The sequence below is a fragment of the Anarrhichthys ocellatus genome, unplaced genomic scaffold (genome assembly GCF_004355925.1).
Source record: "Anarrhichthys ocellatus isolate YVR2014 unplaced genomic scaffold, GSC_Weel_1.0 scaffold25, whole genome shotgun sequence".
NCBI classification, from domain to species: Eukaryota; Metazoa; Chordata; class Actinopteri; order Perciformes; family Anarhichadidae; genus Anarrhichthys; species Anarrhichthys ocellatus.
In genome coordinates this window covers 4,261,336-4,281,802 of record NW_022280055.1, presented here as the reverse complement: position 1 = coordinate 4,281,802, position 20,467 = coordinate 4,261,336, and the positions used below count along the sequence as shown (strand labels likewise).

General features: G+C 43.2%; 1 protein-coding gene across 17 annotated transcripts in view; it reads right to left on the bottom strand.

Annotated features, from left to right (window-relative positions):
- afdna (afadin, adherens junction formation factor a) overlaps positions 1–20,467 on the bottom strand; it is an 85,955-nt gene that overhangs the window by 45,003 nt on the left and 20,485 nt on the right. For 7 of the 17 annotated variants that reach the window (XM_031861696.1, XM_031861709.1, XM_031861697.1 and 4 more), the window contains exons 2-14: positions 13,001–13,196; positions 12,757–12,869; positions 12,234–12,385; positions 11,849–12,009; positions 9,742–9,899; positions 7,963–8,047; positions 7,570–7,719; positions 5,669–5,713; positions 4,245–4,339; positions 3,921–3,968; positions 3,346–3,596; positions 262–291; positions 54–123 (exon numbers count right to left, since the gene is read on the bottom strand). In XM_031861696.1, the coding sequence (XP_031717556.1) occupies positions 54–123; positions 262–291; positions 3,346–3,596; positions 3,921–3,968; positions 4,245–4,339; positions 5,669–5,713; positions 7,570–7,719; positions 7,963–8,047; positions 9,742–9,899; positions 11,849–12,009; positions 12,234–12,385; positions 12,757–12,869; positions 13,001–13,196 (1,554 nt within the window). The remainder of the gene's footprint in view (positions 1–53; positions 124–261; positions 292–3,345; positions 3,597–3,920; positions 3,969–4,244; positions 4,340–5,668; positions 5,714–7,569; positions 7,720–7,962; positions 8,048–9,741; positions 9,900–11,848; positions 12,010–12,233; positions 12,386–12,756; positions 12,870–13,000; positions 13,197–20,467) is intronic. The other 10 variants (XM_031861706.1, XM_031861707.1, XM_031861712.1 and 7 more) reach the window with 7 other exon arrangements.

The window sequence follows — 20,467 nt, the reverse complement described above, 5'->3', positions numbered from 1 at the left end:
GTGTGTGTGTGTGTGTGTGTGTGTGTGTGTGTGTGTGTGTGTGTGTGCATTACCTTGCTCGTGGGCAGCGCAGCTCCACTGTGGACGTCTCCGTGAAGATCGAAGGTGGTTTCTGGTACACTGCTGCAGCACAGACAGACATGCAGCGGTTTAGTTGAGGAGCTGTGCTCTCTACATCTGACTTCTCATTACTGACAACGACAAAAGCTCAGACTTAATCCAGACACAGACAGACAGACAGACAGACACACACACACTCACTTATCTAACTCTTCGTCTGGGAGGAGAGAGCTGGAACAGAGATGGAGAAAATGAATGACTCACGAATACATGCAGATGGATACGTTTGCTTTACACATATGCACACACACTTACATAACAGTCTAATTTGATGTAGAGAGGCCACATCACACCTGACTGAGCACTGTTTGCAGCAAAGCCAGTACGCTGAGTGTGTGTGTTTAAGTGACAGTAATTGAGTGTGACAGCAGGCGGGTTTAAAAGACAGGCTTCGGCTTTTCACGCCCCACATGTCAGGAGGGCATCAATGTCAAACAAACAGTACAGCACCAACACAAACACAGAAAGCGTTTGTGCTCTGTGCCTTTGTCACATACACAATAACCTCAAGCAGCCAAACTAGGTTAAAACCATTAACAGCTAGACTTCGCTTACGGCTGGATGGAGAAAAGAGACCAATTGTCTATCTTAAACCACATTTCCAGAAATGACTTATTTTGTAACATTTTCCATCTATTAAATGACAACTTTAACAGCCCACAGATAAGACCTTTCAACTGCTGTTCAAATTAATGCAGAAAAAGTTAATAAACTTGCAATGAAGAGGGGAAACGAGAGTCATGTGGTGATCTCAAGAACTGGACAGTCATGTAAAGCTCGAGCAAACCTCATTAACCAGACACCTCAACCATTAGAAACTCTTTGGAAATACAGACTTGGTAGCGCTCTGATCCTCCCAAAACGTTGCTTGTTCAAATTGCTTGCACATGAGGGGGAAATAGAGATCTACCATTGCTGTACTGTTTTGCAACACAAGTCGGTTGTGATTGCTAAAGCCTGATTGTTCTGTCAATCACAACCAAGTCGAACCAACAGAAAAGCCAAAGCAAAGACGTCTACTGGCAAATGAATAGAAATTCACAAAATATAACCACCATGTTTATTAAGTACACTTTAGAATGATTGGGAAATATTTAGCTTGAAAAACAACCCAGATAAGAGGAATGCTGGCAACATCAAGTCAAAACACACGCGGTGGCAGATTATGTTTCTTTCCAGACATCTGGTAGATTAAAGTTCTGAACACTCGTATGCTACAAGATCATCTGTTCAACCGCCAGCAGCACCTGGTGCCAAAGAGCTCCGTTCTTTAAAAAAACAAACATCTGCCGTTTGTGCCAAACCGTGGCTCTGATCGTTCCAAACATCGTGATGCGTCTCCGGCTCAAATTAACTAGGTAGCCTTGTAAGTTTGTACAGCAGAACATTGGACAGCAGCCCAGACAACCACAGGGATCCATTTCCACCACATCGGCCTTTTATTCCAGACTGAGGCAACACTGCTCAAAATGACAGCCGGTGCTCTCCACTAACTCTTTGAGGAAATATCTGGCTCTTTAGCAGCCCAGATCTTTCTTAATGTTTATTAACTAGTCAATAACTTTGTCTCACGTTTGGTCTTGAGCAGTTACTGTGCAGTGGGGCTGAAAACAGCTGCCTGTGGCTGCCAGAGAGCACCAAAACAGAAAAGATGTGGGCCGTAAGTTAAAAACAAAGAGCTGAAAGACGCTACAATGCTACCCAGAGCGGAGGGAGAGGACAGAGAGTGATTGTTATCTGTGGGTTTATCGCTACGAACGGGCCATTTCACATACATAGTCATTAGTAATGTATTGATTAAAACAGCTATAAGGTTCAGAGCTATCTACTTAAACTGAGTGTGGCACCTAGCTGTCAGTAGAGAACATACCACACACCTCCATGACTGATCTGATGCATCTGTTGTAAAAGGCTGGAAAGTAGTATAAAGTGTTGAGTAAAGCTTTCTGTCCCCACACAACATTTTAATTAAAACAAACTGACAAACAATTAAATTAGCGTAGTAACCCATCTGATCTCATTACAAGTATATATACAGAAAGAAATGCGACGGTGTGCCAATGTATACCTGAAATGAATGGTTTGAATACAACATATTAGTAAAAGGTAACAAAACAAGACCAAACACAAGGAAAGTTCACAGGAAACGGAGCCTGCAGGTTTCTTCCTTCCTGCTGATTACATCTTCCTCCTGGCTGAAGGTGCTAATCAAAGTCACCTGACGGCGCCTTTGGCTGGAATGCAAACCCGTACAAGAGAGTCTCAAACCCTCTGAGGAGCCCTGTTACAGACCGCATAGTTAAATATATGATTAACCGCATGTCATTATTCAATTTGTGGTTTTAAAAATAAGTCAAACACTCTCTTGATTTAAACACTAACCCAAACACTGTCATTGTGTGTCCGTACAACTCGCTACTGAACACAACCAAACTTCATGCGGTAGCTGTATTTATAATAGTCAAGACAATGAACCTTATTTTGTCTTAAAAATACTTAGTGTTTATTGCTTTCTGGTGCAGTAAAGCATCTTTAAAAAGACAATTTACACTTTACGGATTTAAACTTCTAATGCTTTTTACATATTTAAAAACACTTAAGAAAGTTATATGGTAGGACTCAAACTACTCTAAAACTACCAGGACCAGCTACACAAGAGAAACCAGAATGCTTCTAGTCTTGAATTATTTGTAAGAACCAATTCATGCAGAAACACGGCGTCACTTACTTACAGTACACGCCTCTCTCTTTCTTGCGGTGTTAGTCATCCATTGAGTCATTAAAGGGCCATTCAATTCTGATTCAAAACCTCTTTTTCTTGTTTCTCTCTCATCCATAGCCAGCTCACATGCTCCCTTCTCTTATCTGGTGTGCTCCCTCTTTCTGTCTCCTGTTAAGTGTGTGAAACGACAGCGAGCAGGAGGCCACACCCAACGCCATGTTGATCAGATTAGAGGGCAGCCCGCCTGCCATAACCCTAGACCTCCGCTCTTACTCGCCTCTCATTTCCTCATTCTCCCCGTCGGTCCAACCCCAAGACTTCCCTCCTCCCTCTTTTCCTTTCCCTTCATCTCTCTTGCTCTTCCCGCCAACTCCAAACCTCATCCTCTCCTCCCTTGACAAACTTGAGAAAACAGTGAGTGGAGAGGATGAGAGGGAGAATAGGGGGGAAAGAGAACAAGAGCAGCCGTGCGTTAGAGGTGAAGACCGCCTCCTTGCCCTCACCCTGACTTGTGTCGGCTCCTCATCATGGCGGCTGGTTCTCTCTTCACTCCCTGGTCGAACATCGGGTCTACGAACTTAAAGACGTGCGCAGAACCAAACTGGAGGGTGGAGCCCGAACGCAGCACCGTGGTCTCGTTGACCCGCTGCCCGTCAACGAAGGTGTCGGCGTCCTGGCCGTGAGGCGTCACGGTCACCATGCCTTCACTGTGCATGAGGTTGCAGTGGTGGGGCAGGATCCCCGGGCCGAGCAGCTGGAGACAAACAATGGTGCAGGTACGTCACCACAAAGAACACTACATCAGGAGCTTTTAAGTCAAATTGAAATTTTAAGTTTATTTTTGCAAAGTAATCTGATTACATGTCCTTTGTGTTTGTTTTGACTTGTGTACATACCACAAAGATAAAAATGTAAGATGTGATTATTTTTCTCCAGTGACAGCGGCCCAATTTCTCATGTGAATGGTGGTTAGCGTCACATATACAAATGACTGGCATATTGCAGATAAATTTGTAGAGATCTACACAGATCTAACATTATCATTTATGGGTCGCAAGTATGGCGTTTGTTGTCTTACCCATGTGCCATCTGGGGTGGGGGAAAGGAGGAGGGGATTTTTCAAAGACTGGAAGGGCAAATAAGAGCCCTTTGTCAGTCATAACATACATGGATAAACAAGAATACCGTGTTTGTAAACGTATGTTAATATGATCCATGTCCAGTAATACGTGTCTGTAAATGCTGATGATTTGCTGTTATACTCACTCTAACCTCCAGTATTAACAAAATGTTAATTTGGACAAAAATGTGTTTGTATTTCGTCACCCAAAAAGTGAGGAGAATGCACTCTTTATTCACTCGCATTGACTTAACTGCCAGCGTTTTTTTGTGATGTAGTTACCTGGATGGCTCCGTCCTCTGTGCAGTCTGAGCCCACCTCGGTGATGCTGTGCTGAAGCCGGTACAGCTTTGGTTTGTCCCGGGAGTCAGACCCGTCTAGACACATTCAAGCGCTCACATTTAGCTCTGGGCATCTCCCCACATCACAAGGAAACTGTAGTATACACAATCAGCCTCACACAGTCATATATCAACTGTCCACACACAGCTGACAGGAAAGAGCCAATACAGATTGGACGACAGTGGGTTATGCACTGCTAATGTGGCAAAATAAACTGTGGGTGGGCTGGTTGTGCTGCAGAGCAATTATTGATCGTTAGTAATTAGGAGTTTAGTAAAAAGCAAAGCGGCATATTAGTTCACCAAAGAAAAAGGGGGGAAACATTGGCTGCTCTGGGGGAGGAAAATGAAAGGGCATCAGAAAAACCTCAGAACCAACTTCTAAAAATAATACAGATAAAAGCTAATATGACATGACTACCAGGACAGCTTGGCCTTTAGAGTGATTTAATGAGGTTTAAGAAGAAACTGGCTACTTTGTTATGTTGGAAATTCACTTATTTGCTTTCTCGCTGAGTGTTCGATGACAACATTGATACCACTCTCGTGTCCATGCGGTAAACACGAAGCTAAAGCCAGCAGCCGGGTGGCTTGTTTTAGCTTAGCATAGGTTGATTTTGCTACCCTTGGTAGCTAGCTATTTCCCCGTTTCCAGTCTTTTTGCTAAGCTAAGCTAAGGTAAGCTAAGCTAATTGGCCTTGGCTTCATATTTACCATACATTTGAGTGTTTGAATCCTCTCAACTAACTCTCAGCACATTTATTCCAAAATGTCAAAAAATTACTTTAAACTGACATAATAAAAAGGAACTGAGGTCTTACATCTAAATTGCTAATAGCTGTAGCTACAGAGTGCTGCAGGAATGAGTCAGCAATTTTTTACACTTTTGGTTCCCTCGTCTCAAGGTCAATGTGTTTTAAATGTGTTTTTGGTTTGATGCCTGAAATAAGCGCTGTAGTCAACACAAGTTTCAGACATGTTAACTTTTTGTTCTACGACACAAAACACGTCAGTAAATACCCCTCTTGGGATTCTGGAGCTTTTATGAAAGATGGGTTGCCAACCAGTGGCTAAATGAGACTAAAAGTCCGCCTTTATCTTAGCGGTGGTGACATCAAGTCGTGTGACCGTGGTGTAGTTCACTTGTAGCCTAATCTTAGCTTTGTACTTCTGGCAACTGCATCCACGCTTTTAAAAAACAACAACACAAAAGCGTTTTTTGTGAAGAGTATCTTGCTTTGCCACAGAGCTTGTTTCAAAAAATACAAAATACAATTGTTGTTGTCCAGCTAACCAGGGTGATGCTAACTTCAATCCCATCAGCCATTGCAACAGACACAGAGGAGGTGTGGTGCATTATTTTACCTTCGTGGTGCCGATAGGCGTAGTAGGCATAGTGATTCCCTCGCCCTAGGCAAACAGGCAGGCAGGTGCGGAGGAAGAAGGAAACATGCACAAGACCCCACACACAAACAAACAAACACACACACACCATGCCATAAGAAGGTGGGAAAGAAAACAGACACATAGCAGAGGGTGAAAATGCAGCATTACCTTGTTAACCCATTATTTGGATGGCGGCATACAAGCATAGACAGGCAGACGCACGCACGGACGCACGCACGCACACACACACGCGCGCGCACGCAAAATGTTCCTGAGCACCTTTCACTGTCTACTTTTTAGATATAATGCAATACTATTGTACCAGACAGTATGTCCTAATCCTAAATTAACTTTGAATAACCTAAATTTATCCAAAAAAAACAAACCTATTAACATGACACCTTAAACACAGATCTGCACATCAGTTCACCACCGTTTTAAATCAATATGGTGGATTGAGCTGCAGGTAACCGAAGCTGCAATCATTCCTTTACAGCCTTAAACACACTAATCAAAGCCACTGCACTGATCTAAATTGGTTATCAAGAAGGCAGGACCAAACACGCACGCACGCACGCACACGCACACGCACACGCACTCACACACACACACACCCCCAGCACCCATTATTTAGGAGAGCCACCAAATCAATGTCCCATCTTTTCCACAGAATGTGATCAACCTGACAGGGAATGATGTAGATGTGTTTGTATATCCTTGGACCAGACCCACTGGTTTTCCCTACACCGCCTCAGCACTACAGTTTACTGCTGAGAAGTGTTTGGGTCACCATCAGCCCAAATAAGTTAATGACATGAGGCATATGACAGACAAAGAGGAGCTCAAGAGGGAGAGGGGGATCAGTAGCAAGAAACAAGTTGTTAGTTCTGGTCGCATTTAGCAAGGTGAAGCTGTTTCCCAAGATGCCCCGGGAGATTTGGATGTTTTTTTAAGCATTACACTGGTGTCTCCATACTGGCATTTCCTCACTGCATTCCAGGAGTTTTGTTGTAGTGACTCACCTTTTGTTGCACTCCAAGCCTCTCAACCTACCCAGTCTACTTCTAATTCAGACATTGGTTTATGGCATTATAACTGTGTTGTACTGCACAAAAGACAAGTTCTACCCACTTCTAGCCATGATCGTGCCGTTTCCATAGAGGTGCAGGACTTATATATCGCAGAGAAAAAACGAGGCCACAGAGAGAAAAATGTGACGGGTATTTAAAAAACCTGGAACCTCCTTGGGGTTCAGAGGACTTTTTTCTTTATTCAGTCAGTGTTTATAAAACAGTCTGATGTCAACTGTACCTCCAGGATTCTGGCATATTCATCTTGTTCAACTGGGTCACTATATTTACATTTCTGGTGCAGGATTTGTAACGCAGAGATTTTTTCGTGCACACTTAAATCCAGCAGAACTCTGCATTGGATTGTTATTACAGATCTATACAAACGAAAAAAAACTGCATAGAACATTATCCATATCAAATTTGGGGTGTGGAATGGAAGTGAAGCGGAGGTAGCATACACCATCATCTGCAGGTAAATTGAGCTGATTCTAAGAGCTGCCTCCTATATACCGTATATATATATATACATACTGCAGCAAGTCTTTAACCCCCTGCTGTGGTTTTTATATAGTGAGGAAATCCTGTGCTGGAAGGAGCAGAAACCACAGAACACACGTGATTTACTCACATTAGCACGGGTAACCTTTGAGTAAACCTGAATGTTATCGACTGCAGCTACCCTGCTGCCTGCTGGCCGCTACCTGTCGTAGCAGCAGCGCTCCTCCGGGGTAGCGACTGATGGATTCTAGACCCAAGACGCCGCAGATACAGGGGCAGACATGAGGGTGTTGTGTGTTGTGGTTCTACCTGGGCTCAGCTCCACCAAGTAAGGCAGTTTCTCTGGCGGCAGTGAGCTGCTGCTGCCATCCTTCCTTTGCAGGCCTTTGTCGTCCACTTTCCTTCCCTTCCTCCCTTGGTGGTCGGGGGGTCTCTTCTTCAGCTGGAACACTAGCGATCCTGATACACGGCATAACAAAAAAAAGCTTTAACGTGTCACAGTGAAATGTCGTATTTTTCACCAACAGGACTGAAGAGGTGAGGAGCTACTGACACAGTTGTAATGGCTGCAAGGCAGCAGGAGGGGGCGGTAGCAGGCAAGAGAAGAGCAACTGAACTTGGGAGAACACTCATAGAATTTTTGTGAGGTGTGTGTCAGAGAGAGAGCATGTTTCCAAGTGTGTGTGTGCGCGTGTGTGTTACCTCTGTCAGCAGGCCAGTCCCTGAAGATCTGCAGTGGACACTCGGAATCGTCCAGAATCGCCTCCTTGCCCGACTTATCATCTTGCTGCGAAGAAAACACAGAAAACAAATCAGTCACCTCAAGCAAATACATGCGGCCAATTCTGCCAGTGACTCTGTAGATGTGTTCTACTGTCAGTGACTGCAAATATTGCGGGAAAACGCTAAAAATTTTACCCATATTCAAGGTATTTGCCTCATAAAACACAAAGGTAGTGAAAAAGATTTGTGTCATTGTGTATGTAAATGTTCCCAGTGCTATTTAACGACGCAACTACGCCAACGAGTGGCAACTATGCAGATTGTCGCTCATAGTATGAGCACGTCTGTAAATTAAATAATGTGTCTAAAAGATGATACGATTTACAGATAAAGATTCTTAGTTAAAGCTGTATTGATTAATAAGAGGACTAAACCTAATTCAACACATTCGATTGTGTGAAGTATACAGTATGTACTGGATTTAAATGGAGATGACTCCTATATTGCAGAACACACATTTTTAAGTTGTCATGATGAGTCATTACAAACAGTATGAACTGGTTCTGAGAACAAACGGCCAACGATATAGGTTTCCCCTCCCTAATGAAATTATGCTGTTCTCAGGCTTTGTAAATATTGCAGTTGTTCTGCAGACTGTAGTCTACAGCCGTCCTACATGCCTACATCCAGTTCAGTCTCATCTCAGTTAACATCCCCCTCCCCCCAAAAAAAAACACACACACGAGCTGACATGCTACTAGCTAGAATAATAGTGCTTGTTCCTCATGCTCACTAACCTAATGGACTTTTCCTGTCCTTTAGTCTGTTCAGCAAATTGCTACTGACTATCAACAGTGCGTGTGTGTGTGTGTGTGTTTGAGAGTGAGAATGAGGGTGTGTGTGTGTGTGTAGTCCCAGGAGAGTCTTCCACTGTATTGGCTGTGGGAGCAGCAGTTATTTCATATGATTGGCCATAGCCAGAGTCCATCTGAGAGGATAGATATTGGAGAGGCTGTGAAGAGGGCAGCCAAGTTCACCGCCACTGACACACACACGCGCGCACACATACACGGACACACACACACACACACACGCGCGCAGACATCCACCAAAAGACAGACACATACAAACGTAGACAGAGCATCTGCTGCTGCGATAGCACTCAGTCTGAAAGCAATTGCATTCCTTACAAAGATTTTAGTGCCAAGCAGCATTCTGTCTCAATCTGCCAGTCCGGTGAAGAGTGTGTGCATTAAGTGTGTGTGTGCGTGTGTATTATGTGTGTGCGCATTATGTGTGTGTGTATGACCTTGGCTGTCCTCTGCAAAGAGCCTCTCAGAAGGGAGATGGATGATGGAGATGTGTTTATTGATGAGATAGGAAGATCGAGGTTGTGTTTAGTGGAGAACTAGGAGTGTGTAAGTGTTAAGAAGTGGGCAGTGGTCAGCAGTACACTCCCTTTTGAATTTCTGCTTGTCAGATGATGACAAATAAGGTGCTGCAATCAGATATGTACAGTATACTCAAAGTGATCTTGTTGAACAGTATCCACTGCAGCTGGAGGGGCTTGCAGGTCACAAATTTTAAAAAAAAAGGACAAAACTTGCATATTCCTAAAGCCAAGTTTTCCTGAAAGTGTTTAACTTGTACGGGAAGAGAACAAATGTGATGGTTTTGGTTTGTGCTTTGGTGTTTTTAAGATGATGAGGTCCTCAAAGATAAAAGGTGAAGGAGTTGCAGTGAGATAAACGTCGTTACCCGGGCGATGCAGTACTCTCTGGGGTTCTCCTTCTCCAGCCCGTACTTCTCCAGCGCCTCCACCACGGCAAAGTCAGCCGTGTCTCTTGTAGAGAGCAGGATGGTCTTATATGGGATGTTGGGCTTCAGACTGTCAGCGTATATCCGTAAAGTGCCCCCTGCAGGAAAGAACGACACGCATATGTTGTTAGTAAATGCACCCTTCTAACAAATGCTGTGCGACGGGGAAACTGAAGCCGCTATATTGTAAATATCGTATACACTTGAACTGACATTGATTTTGTTTTCTTAGGTGGCTTATATACGTGTTGCTGCTGTCCACATCCAAAGCAGTACATTGCTTTGCTCCCGTGCTGGTACTCATGTCTGCTTGTCCAAGCTGCCCGTGTGTCTACTACTACTGAACACTGACGCTGGATAAAAATATGTCTTCCTCAGCTCGAACGCCATCCGTGCCAATCAATAACGGTAATGATCAGTTCTTCGGGAAACGTCCCTCTGGACATAGAACCAGACACGTTTCCGTGAAGCCACACCGACTTGAATATATGACATGAATACACAGAACAGGAAAGTTAAAGTGCTGAATTACATTTTCCTTTAAAGAAAAAAAGAAAAATAGAACCAGCAGTTACTGTAGCGCTCGTAAAATGTATTTAATGCACAACACTTTCATCCGGAGACACGCGCAGCCGCGTGACCGTGATGTGTCAACTAGAAATGATCACCTTCGTAAAACCCACATGGGAGTCTTCAGCAAAGCAAACAGGGTTTTTCAGAGGCAATTATACAAAATGAGCTTGTTTAAAATAGCAGTTACTGCTGAGACAACGTCATTGTCTAACCGCAAGCCACCCTGTCCCACCGTGTGCGCGTGCGTGTGCGCGTGCGTGTGCGCGCGGACGGTGGTTAAAGCAGTTTTTAGAGTCGGGTTCACTGGTCCATCTGTCTGTCTGGCAGAATGATTAGGTAATGTGTGAGTCACCCGAACCAGCCAGCATGTTTGTGTTCATTCATTCAACGTGGACATATTTATTTTGGTGTGGGTCAACATGTCAGCTTGAGACGTCCCTCACAGACATATGCTCTTCTGTGGACCAGCTGATGATAAAAAAGTAGGACTACCGGTGGTGATTACAACTGCAGAACACCTCAGCTTCTTCCACCCCCCCCTCTGGGAGCAGGTTTTTTCAGATTTGGCTCCACTTATCGTTCCCTAAATCCTGATCAGTCTTTTGGCTCCTACTGCTGTGAGGCATCCCTGTCATTTCCACCAACGCTGTGCTACATAATCGGGATGCTATTAGCTGGGTGCTACTTGTTCATTCCAGGTTCAGCACAGAGACTCCTTCCACTTCAGTAAGATAAAATCTTCTTACAAAAGCCTGTACAACTGCATCAATCTCATCCAACCTTATCTGCATTTTTCTGTTACTACTTTTCATCAATGTAGCTCGATAGGACGATGACATCCCGACTATTAATCTACTGTACTCTGGTCAACTGTGTCTCCAACCCCTGGACACCACCAAATCTAATAAAAGCTCTAGAACCAGGCTGAACAGTTACACTTTTTTTTGCCTCAAAGAAAATGATGTTACTCCTATGTGTCTCAGATTGCTTAAGTGCTCTCTTGTCTTGGCAGGCCGTTATGTCTTTAACTCAGAGGCGCAGCAGAGATGGTTGTCCTTATAACAAGTTCAGCAATCTCTGCAGAGAAGCTCTTACAAAGAAATCATCAAGCTCTTCATCACTCCTTCGACTACAGCAGACGTGCCTGGGTGCTGCATCTGGGCACACAGCCAGTTAGAGGAAGTGTTAAAGACTTTTCCTACATTTCATAATAAAGAATCCAATTAAGCTCCAGGGATTGTTTCTTCATTCCCTTATCTGGATCTATGCCTCGACACTGTTCTGTCCCAGAGATGTACGGTGATGTCATTGGCTTGTTTTTTTTTCCTCTGATAGCTACTGAGCACCATGCACGAAGGAAATGTTCTGGATACACGTGTGTGTGTGTGTGTGTGTGTGTGTGTGTGTGTGTGTGTGTGTGTGTTGTTTGTCTTTTTAAAGGGGTCATTAGAGGCTCCACAAATGGTTCAACTACCTGAGTCGGGCCTCCCGTCACTGCTCATGAACTCCTGCATGCGTTTCTCCAGTTTCTGCTGGCGTCTCCTCTTCATCACCACCTCTGGGTTGGAGATGGTCCTGGTAAAGCTGGTCTCCGGCATGTCCTTGTAAACCTCTGCTGCCAGGCGACTGATTTCCCTAAACCACAGGGGAGGGGGGGGGGGGGGGGGGGGAGAAGACAGAATAGGTGAGGGGAAATATGATAGATGGAGAAACAGAAAGGTCAAATATTAAATCTTTCCTCTTTTGGAGCTTTCTGTGCTTTTCTTGGCATTATAAAAATAAAAAAACTAGATCCTCTCCAAGGGCTGAGAGGATGTATAAGTGCAAGACAGTGAGATGGATGAGCGAGTGAGTCTTACCCGTCCTCCCGGGTGAGCGCCTGCTCGTCTCCATCGGGGATCCGGGCGAACTCCTTCTCCCTCTTCTTTTCCTTCTTCTTCTCCTTCTTGGATAAAGTCCTCTTGAAGTTCTGGATCACGCCGTCCTTCTCTGGACCATTACTCTGACTCTTCTGGCAGAGAGGGGAAGAAGCGTTAATGAGGTGCTCTTAGAGACTGCGAGGGGAGGCCGGCTTCAGTTGGTATGCATTTCTGTATGTATGAATGGGTGAACAAACTGAATGAGGAAAAGAGGATTTTCTTTAATCCTCTTACACAAATCATCTTACTTGTCAAATTAAATATTTCACTCGATTGTATTGCAGGAAACATCTCAACATGAGAGGTCTGCATTTGTCCAATCGTCCCAATCAAGTACACAACAATGTCTCCAAATACCAACATGTATCCAGATATGCTAGATGAGGTATGTTGCCAGTAGCTTTAGGTGCTTCAGGTTCTCAACCAGGTTAACAGACAACAACAGAGAGAGAGAGCAGCCGACCTTAGGGAGGATGTCGTTCTCGTTCTTCAGGACAAAGCGCCCTTCTCTGTCGTCTTTGTTCCAGTTCAGCTGAACGACTAGAGGCTTCTCGTCCAGGTCCAGCTGACGCTCTTCTAACACACGCACACAAAGACACACACCAGTTCATCTGAGAGTCCACTATGTCGTAGTATTATTATTCCTAACATTGAAACACTGAATTGTTAAGATATCTCTCGTCTTATCCCCAGTTTATGGGACTCACCTCCACTGACGTGGACCTCATACAGTGAGTATCTTGGCGAGGACAGCATCCTCATGTCGGGTCTGAACTTCTCGGCGAGCGTCTCAATGACGTCCTGCGTTGTCGCGGTGCTCGACACTCTGATGCACTTGGTGGCGAAGTTTCCGGCAACGCGGTCCTGGAAGTAGAACCGCATCACGCCGTGGAACTCCAAGTCCTGTTCAAGAGAGAGCGAGTCCACAATGAGTCCACAATGTGTATTTCTCTACATTCTACATTCAGTACGTTAATGTTTACATGCATACGAAAACCTGTTAATGGTTTGGCATTAAGGAAGACAACTTATTCATTTCAAGCCAACAGATTCAAATGCTCCGTGATGATTATTTTTACAATGTTAAAAAAACAGTCGTCATCAAGCCAGGACTGTGCAGTGAGGTGACTGTTCAGCAGCCTCGACTGTCACGGGAGAACAGAAGCAACACTGGCTGAGAGCCAGGAAGTGCAGTGTGTCAGCAGGTTGTGTGACGTCAAGAAAAGAGGGTTTGTTTTCGTCATTCGCTGACCTGTTTTTTTTTTTTCAAACCTCCTTCACTTACTTCTGTGCACTGCTACTGACTTCAATAACGCTGTTTCCCAACAAATTTCATTGAAAGGTCTCTGTATGTGGTGTTAATTCTATGGAATGTATTCAAATCATACACCTCCGATGTATTATTTTGAATGTACTTGGGTGCAGCTTATTTGCGAGGAAATTCTTATTGTCCCTATAATAATGACCAAACGGACATAACCTCTTTCCAGGAAACGTCCTTACTTCCTGTCTCATGAATAAAGCTCTGCCATTTATTGTGTTTTAGACTTCCCTCACAGTGCTGGCCTGAGGAAACCGCTATCTCTTACACAAACACACACACTACACAGGCTCAAGCGCAGCCAGTGCCGATGCTGGATGTGAAAGCAGCCGGCTGAAATAGACACCCAGGGCTATCTGCACTGTATGCGCATGTAGGTGCAAATTTATTGCCTGCATGTTGACATTTCTGTAGTCTACTACAGTACAAGAATGTCTTAAAAACATACACACCCAGTGCTGATATAATCATATGTAACACGGTGCTGACACAGCATGTGTGTGCATTCGTTAAGGTTCAGCTGTAAAACTGGCCTCATATTTCATTGTAGCTGCCATTTAAACAGTCTTAGAAAGCCTTAGATCTCCGAGGGAGCATGTAGACATTACAAAGCGAGCATGTGCTCAAAACTAATAGGCGATATAATCTTGCTCTCACTGAACCAGGACGGAAACGATCATGTACCATCCCAGCGAAGTCAAACCGGATGCTAAACTATCACGGTAATATGGTAGCAACCACGTGCAAAATAGCTTAAACACAATAAAAATATGAGGAGACACGACATCACAATATATAGCCTTGAAACTTGCATAAAATTCTCTGAAATAACCCATTAGGATTGTGTAGATGGTATTCCCCTTAAGAATTTAACTGTTTTCCTTTAGAAAATTATGCACTTTAACCTTTGAGTTTCTTTAAGGTTTTATTGCTTACAAACTTGTCCTTATTCGTGGTGTTAGAAGAGGATGTTGTGCCTTCCGAAGTGGAAATGGTGGACTGTGGTTCTTATACAACGAAGGTATCTTTCCTGTCAGGATGCCAACAAAGCAGATTTGAATTCTCAGTGTTTCAGCGGGAGAGACAAGTGGCCAAACGAGTTAGCGTGTGTGTGTGTGTGTGTGTGTGAGAGCAGGGTGATTTGAGGCAACGATTTACACAATTTAACTAGATTAATTCTACACTGTTAAAGTCTGCTTGTAGCCTCCTCACATATATTAACACAGTTAGTAGATGTGAGGATTGACTGGACAGAGAGCAGGAAAAAAAAGAGAGGAATGCTGATGAAAAGGTTTTCTTCTTCTTCTTTCTTTAAATAAAAAACAAAACGTTCCTCTCTCCTCATCTCTTTCTCTCCCATGTCCCACGTCTGATAGAGACACAGTCGGGCAGAGTGGAAACACTGAGCGTAGTTTCGATAGGCGAGGGTGGAGTTGGGAATGTGTGTGTTGTGATTTACTGCTGGAATGTGGGTCATTGACGGTTGCCGTCGTCAAGCTTGCGTAACCGTTGGTAACCGTTACTGTGGAGACACTGGTCCACTTGGGTTCAAACAAAGCCCGTCTAAGAGCCAGTGGTGGATAATTAACACGCTGTCCGGTACAAGTGCAACCGCATGTAGTTCAAGTCCAGTGCAGCAGTCCTCCTCACCCCCGTTCCTCGGGTAGATGGTACAGTCCGACGGACACGTGCCTCCAGGTTATTGTCGATACCAACAGCCCCCATGTTCATGGCCATGGTCCAGTCCTACACGCGCATATTTGCAGACCATCGCAGGCCAACTCCTGAGCACCTCAAGACCATGGTACAATCCTACACACCCATCCCTCCAGAAAATGGTCCGGTCCAACTTTCCTTTGTGTCCAAGCCAAAGTCCAACATTAAACCACCATTTATCAAGGCCGTGGTCCAATCCTACACTCCCATACCTCCAGGCGTCAACAAAAAAATAAAATTAAATACAACCTTACTGGAGCTCAAGTCCAGAACAATAGCCATGTTCCCTCACACCTCCAAGACATGTCCAACTGCAGTAGCATTCCAGAAGAACACTTCCAAACTCTTAATATTTGTGTGGCCTTTTGCTAACACTTGCTACGCTCAAAAAAACAATATATCACTGTTTAATCAATCACTCAACTGCATTCTGACTACACTGAATAGGTCAAACCTCTCAGTCTGTGCCACCATGATAATGTCATCCGACAAGGCTGCTTGGGTGAATCATGGGAGGTGTAGTCTTGAAGTAGTAGTAGTGTGTAGTGGACAGATTATAAATGAACTACTAACTACAACAACCACTTGCACAATGACTCCACGGCATACTTGGATGAATGCCACACATACAAAACTTAACAACTGTGATTGTGAAAGGTGTGACTTATCTTAAAAGCTGTAAAAGACAATTCACTAAATAATACATGAGGTGCTGGTGCTTACACAAACAATGCAAAAGAGATTTTCTCTGTAATTGATGCTGGCTTCATTTGACAAATAAAAAACTGTGAAAAACCTTAATTTTTCACAGTAAAAAAAACAAGGGAAAATTATTTGTAAAGGGCACAAACCCGACCTCGCCATGTTTAGAGTGTCATTTTGAAGCTTATTTGAGTGTCTCAGCTAAATTTCCAAAAATGAGAAAATGTCATGTGGCAAAAACTAGAACAGACTGTTCCGTTTATACTTTCTGCAGCTTTGATTGTAATAATCCCGAACAGCTTTTATTATTTCGCAAACGGCACTCGGGCTGACGGGAAATGCTAATGCAGCAGTATGTCACCGAACACAACAGCAGCCCAGATAAGGCCTGCTACCCGCTGTCTGTCACACACAGCGATACCATCAACTGAGGTTTAATGTTGGACTACTTCTATCACTGTGGGAATGTGTTTATATAGTGGGTTAACAAATGGTGCATGTACACACCTCTAACGCTGATGCTAATTAACCAATGTGTAATTACTGTGTGTGTATTAGACCAATATGGTATTGTAGTGTGTGTGACCTTTGTCACTATGCCAGGAAGAGGCATCAGCAAAGGAATTCTCTCTCTCACACACACACACACAAAGATGTGTGAGCGATACCTGTGACTAAACTTGTGAGACAGGATTATTTATGACACACACACTAATGTGAAGGGCACACTGTAGATCGCTGTTATCCTCTCAGATAAAACCTGATTGAGACCAGTAAAGGGGAAGGTGTGTGTCTTTAAGTGTTTGCATTCATGCTAGTTGGAGTCACGCTGTATATATTACCGGTAAACCGATTATAGATGCATTTATTGACCAATAATCGACTTCTGCCAATAAAAGTTTCAGTGATTTACTCGTTGATAACACTGAATAGGATATAGGTCCAGGATAACACCATCCTGGACAGTCAGTGAATCAGCTGGGCCGATATATCACCTATTATTTGCTTAATGAAGTTATATTGTATCTGCGTAAATGGTATCATAATGTATATGATAAGCACTGGCAAGTTTACTTTTCAACAGTCCCACTCAGTACGTTAGTCACAGCTCTTTAAAGTTAAAATATAAGGGTTCCTTAAATAAAAGTAATATTAGCAAACATACCTTTATCGCCGTTTTAAACTCAACATATCAATATAAAAACCATGTTCAAAATCCAGTATTGCTACAGTAAGGTTTTTATTTCACTTTCCTCCAAGTCCCTCCTATAGGGCATTTATAGGCACAATATGACCGTACTGCAACATAGATGTAGGCAGATAAAAGTGTTAAACAATGTATTTGTCAACAGCTGCGGCTCCTCCAGTTAGCACTCATGAGGCTGCTGTAAAAACAGATAATGACGACATAGTACAATAAAGTAGTGTTACACAGTATACGGATACTAGAAAGGTATCGCAATACCCGGTATGATCACCTATTACTACCGGTACTTTAAGAATGACAGTGTTAATGAGAGACGTGCTCCATTTCCTTGTTACATAAATGTGCGATAGTTGTGCAGTGGTGTGTGTGTACACTGTTTAATTAAAGCTAAACTTGGGGACATTAAATTCCAGTGTTTTTTGTGTTGTGTGTTTATATTACTCATTCCAGAAAAGGAGTTCACTCTTTGCAAATTAAATCAAAAGATAGTGTCTTATCTAAAAGATATTGTATGAATTTTAATGCTTAATAACTGGTATTGGAAATCCCATATCGGTTAATCCTTAGCAGACACTTCCCACGTTCCCTTTTATGGTCTCAAAAAAAAACAACCTTTGATCTAGCACATGCCATTTTCTCCATTACACAAAACCACACACACACACACACAAAGCTCATCCATGAAAGTGAATGTGTGTGATACTCCGTGTGGAGAAGACACACTGCGTGAGAGATAACCCTGACTTCAAAATCCAGCCAGCATGCTCTCTGACTAAAGCACCTCGGAGTCAAAGGTCTACCAGAGGAGAGGTCGGAGGTGACGCCTGTGTTCCTATGAGAAAGTGAGTCGACTTCAGTCTGTGGCTGTAAAAAAAACAGATCCCACCTGGTGCCTGTCTCGCGTGCAGGAAGGTGAAAGTAGTGGATTATACTTTAAGGGGACTCAAGTTTTCCTGCTTGTAACGCAGCAAACAAAAATAAATAAAAAATCTGAAAGAGTGAATTTGTTTATTCATTTATTTATAAATGTATTTATTCTGTCATTATCAGCTCTTCCAGGGTATTAAGTCACTTCACAGCTCTTAACAGCAGAACGTTGGTGTGTAAATACTCATAGGAAGGAGCTGGAAAGAGTGTTTACCACCATTAAGGAACTTAACTGGTTATGAAACAGTCCCACATGAGTACTGATCTTTCTATGTGACCTACATAAACAACAACATCAGCAATAAGATTTCTATATACTTATTCGTAATGCTGGTCATCTGTGCCAGAGGGTTGGATTTGCACCGCGCAGCAGCGTCTCCTTCGGCCACGAGCAGAGCTCTGAAACACTAGAACCCTTTCGCTCACAAGGGACCGCCAATATCAACACTAAATAAACAGTTCCTTGTAGTAGCTTGAAGTACTGTTACATAAATCACTTGGTGATAACTCACACACATCAAACTACAGGAATTATTTCAGCGTTCTTCTTCCCCCCTATTGACTGAACAGAGAAGTACGTGGTAGTCGACTGCTTAAAAATATGCATGTATATCAACATGATATGAGATTCCAGGTATCTTTGTCAAATACGGAGAGGGGAAGGGAGGAACAACATTAGGAAGCCGCTTGCTTGCAAAAGGGAAAATATTTATTTAAGCTTCAGATGTGCACACAAGACAAAGAAAATTCAGCCCGAGGAGCAGCGAGCTCGACACACGTCGTCTGCCTGTCACCAGTCCTTTGTGTTAGATCCTTTCTAATGTTTGTCTTTTGTTCCGTGTGGCCTTTTGTTGATCATCAGAAGCTTTAAGAAATGTTTTCACTCTTCGCGAGCGAGGAGTTTCCGATTGTGTCGTTTGTCCACGTTGGTATTTATAACTATTCGAAGGCCATTACAAAATGCAGAGGTGCGATTTGCCACTGAAGACATTCCAAACAAAGAGACGATGTTCAACCACAAGCAACTGAATTCTGCAAACTTAATTTAACCCTGATGTCATCACTTGTATGATAAACCCTGCTCGGACAGAGAGCCCACTTGACAGACCAGAGCCCTTCGTCACAAACAGTTATCACTTCAGGGAGTGCTCAAAGGGGGGGGGGGTTATCGGGTGTTCAGGAAACAAACCAGAGCTCCATTTCCGTAAACCACTTTTGGCCTCTGGTATGACGCTTCTGTGCGGACACCGAACATTGCTGCATGTCCGAGAGCTTTCTGGTACAAACATAAGATGGCACACGGGGCTGGACAATAATTCCACAATTGTCTTCCAATACTGTGAGAACTCAATCTTTGCACACACAGGTCCGACGGTCTACTGGAGACTAACTCTGAAGATCTAAATGAGATCTGACACAAACTCATTTATATCATTCATATAAACTTTCTCAATCAAGTGCTGTGGTAAAATAGAGTGTGCGATGTGCTATAACAAATATCTTTAATGTTTAATTCGGGTGTGGCTTTAAATTCATGGACTCTATGTGCAGTATTGTATGTGTAGCCTACATAATTAAATCAAACTACAACGCTTTTTATAAGTTACAGATTTAATAATACTGTAGTTCTGCTCTTAGTTCTGAATAAAAATAAAACTCCTGAAATACCAGTATTAAGAAGTGCTGCTCTGACAAACACTTCATGTTAATATACAGGTTTTTGGGGACATTTTTGCATTTATTGACACGAGATAGACGGGAACGGATAGAGAGACAAAGCTAGAATCAAACCATGGACAGTCCGAAAAACTGTATGGCAGCATTTCACCACAACAGGAATGTCACCGCAGACAAGTTTGTAATACTCCACATCTCTAAATATTGCAGTACTTTCTACAGTGGCCCATAGTCTCATCACCCTGCTGTTAACTCCTTCAGCAACAGATATAGACTTAACAGACATTTATTTTTATAAAAATATTAGATTGCCACATGTGTTATCAATTGCACCGATTCTGCAGCCCTGCGTTTCATTAAAGACAAATACTGGCAACCCAAAAAAAGGTTAAACCCTAGTTTTCCATGGAGACACTGAAAACAGAATTTTTAATTCTTTTTTTTTTTTAAATGCATTGAAAAGATGAATTTAAAAGAGAAGGGAGGAGAGGGGCTTTCTGGATGATGCTGTTTGAAAATGAGAATAGATTCCAGCTGCTGTGCGTCATCTTAGTCTCATCCACACACACACACACACACACACACACACACACACACACACACACACACACACACACAACGCAA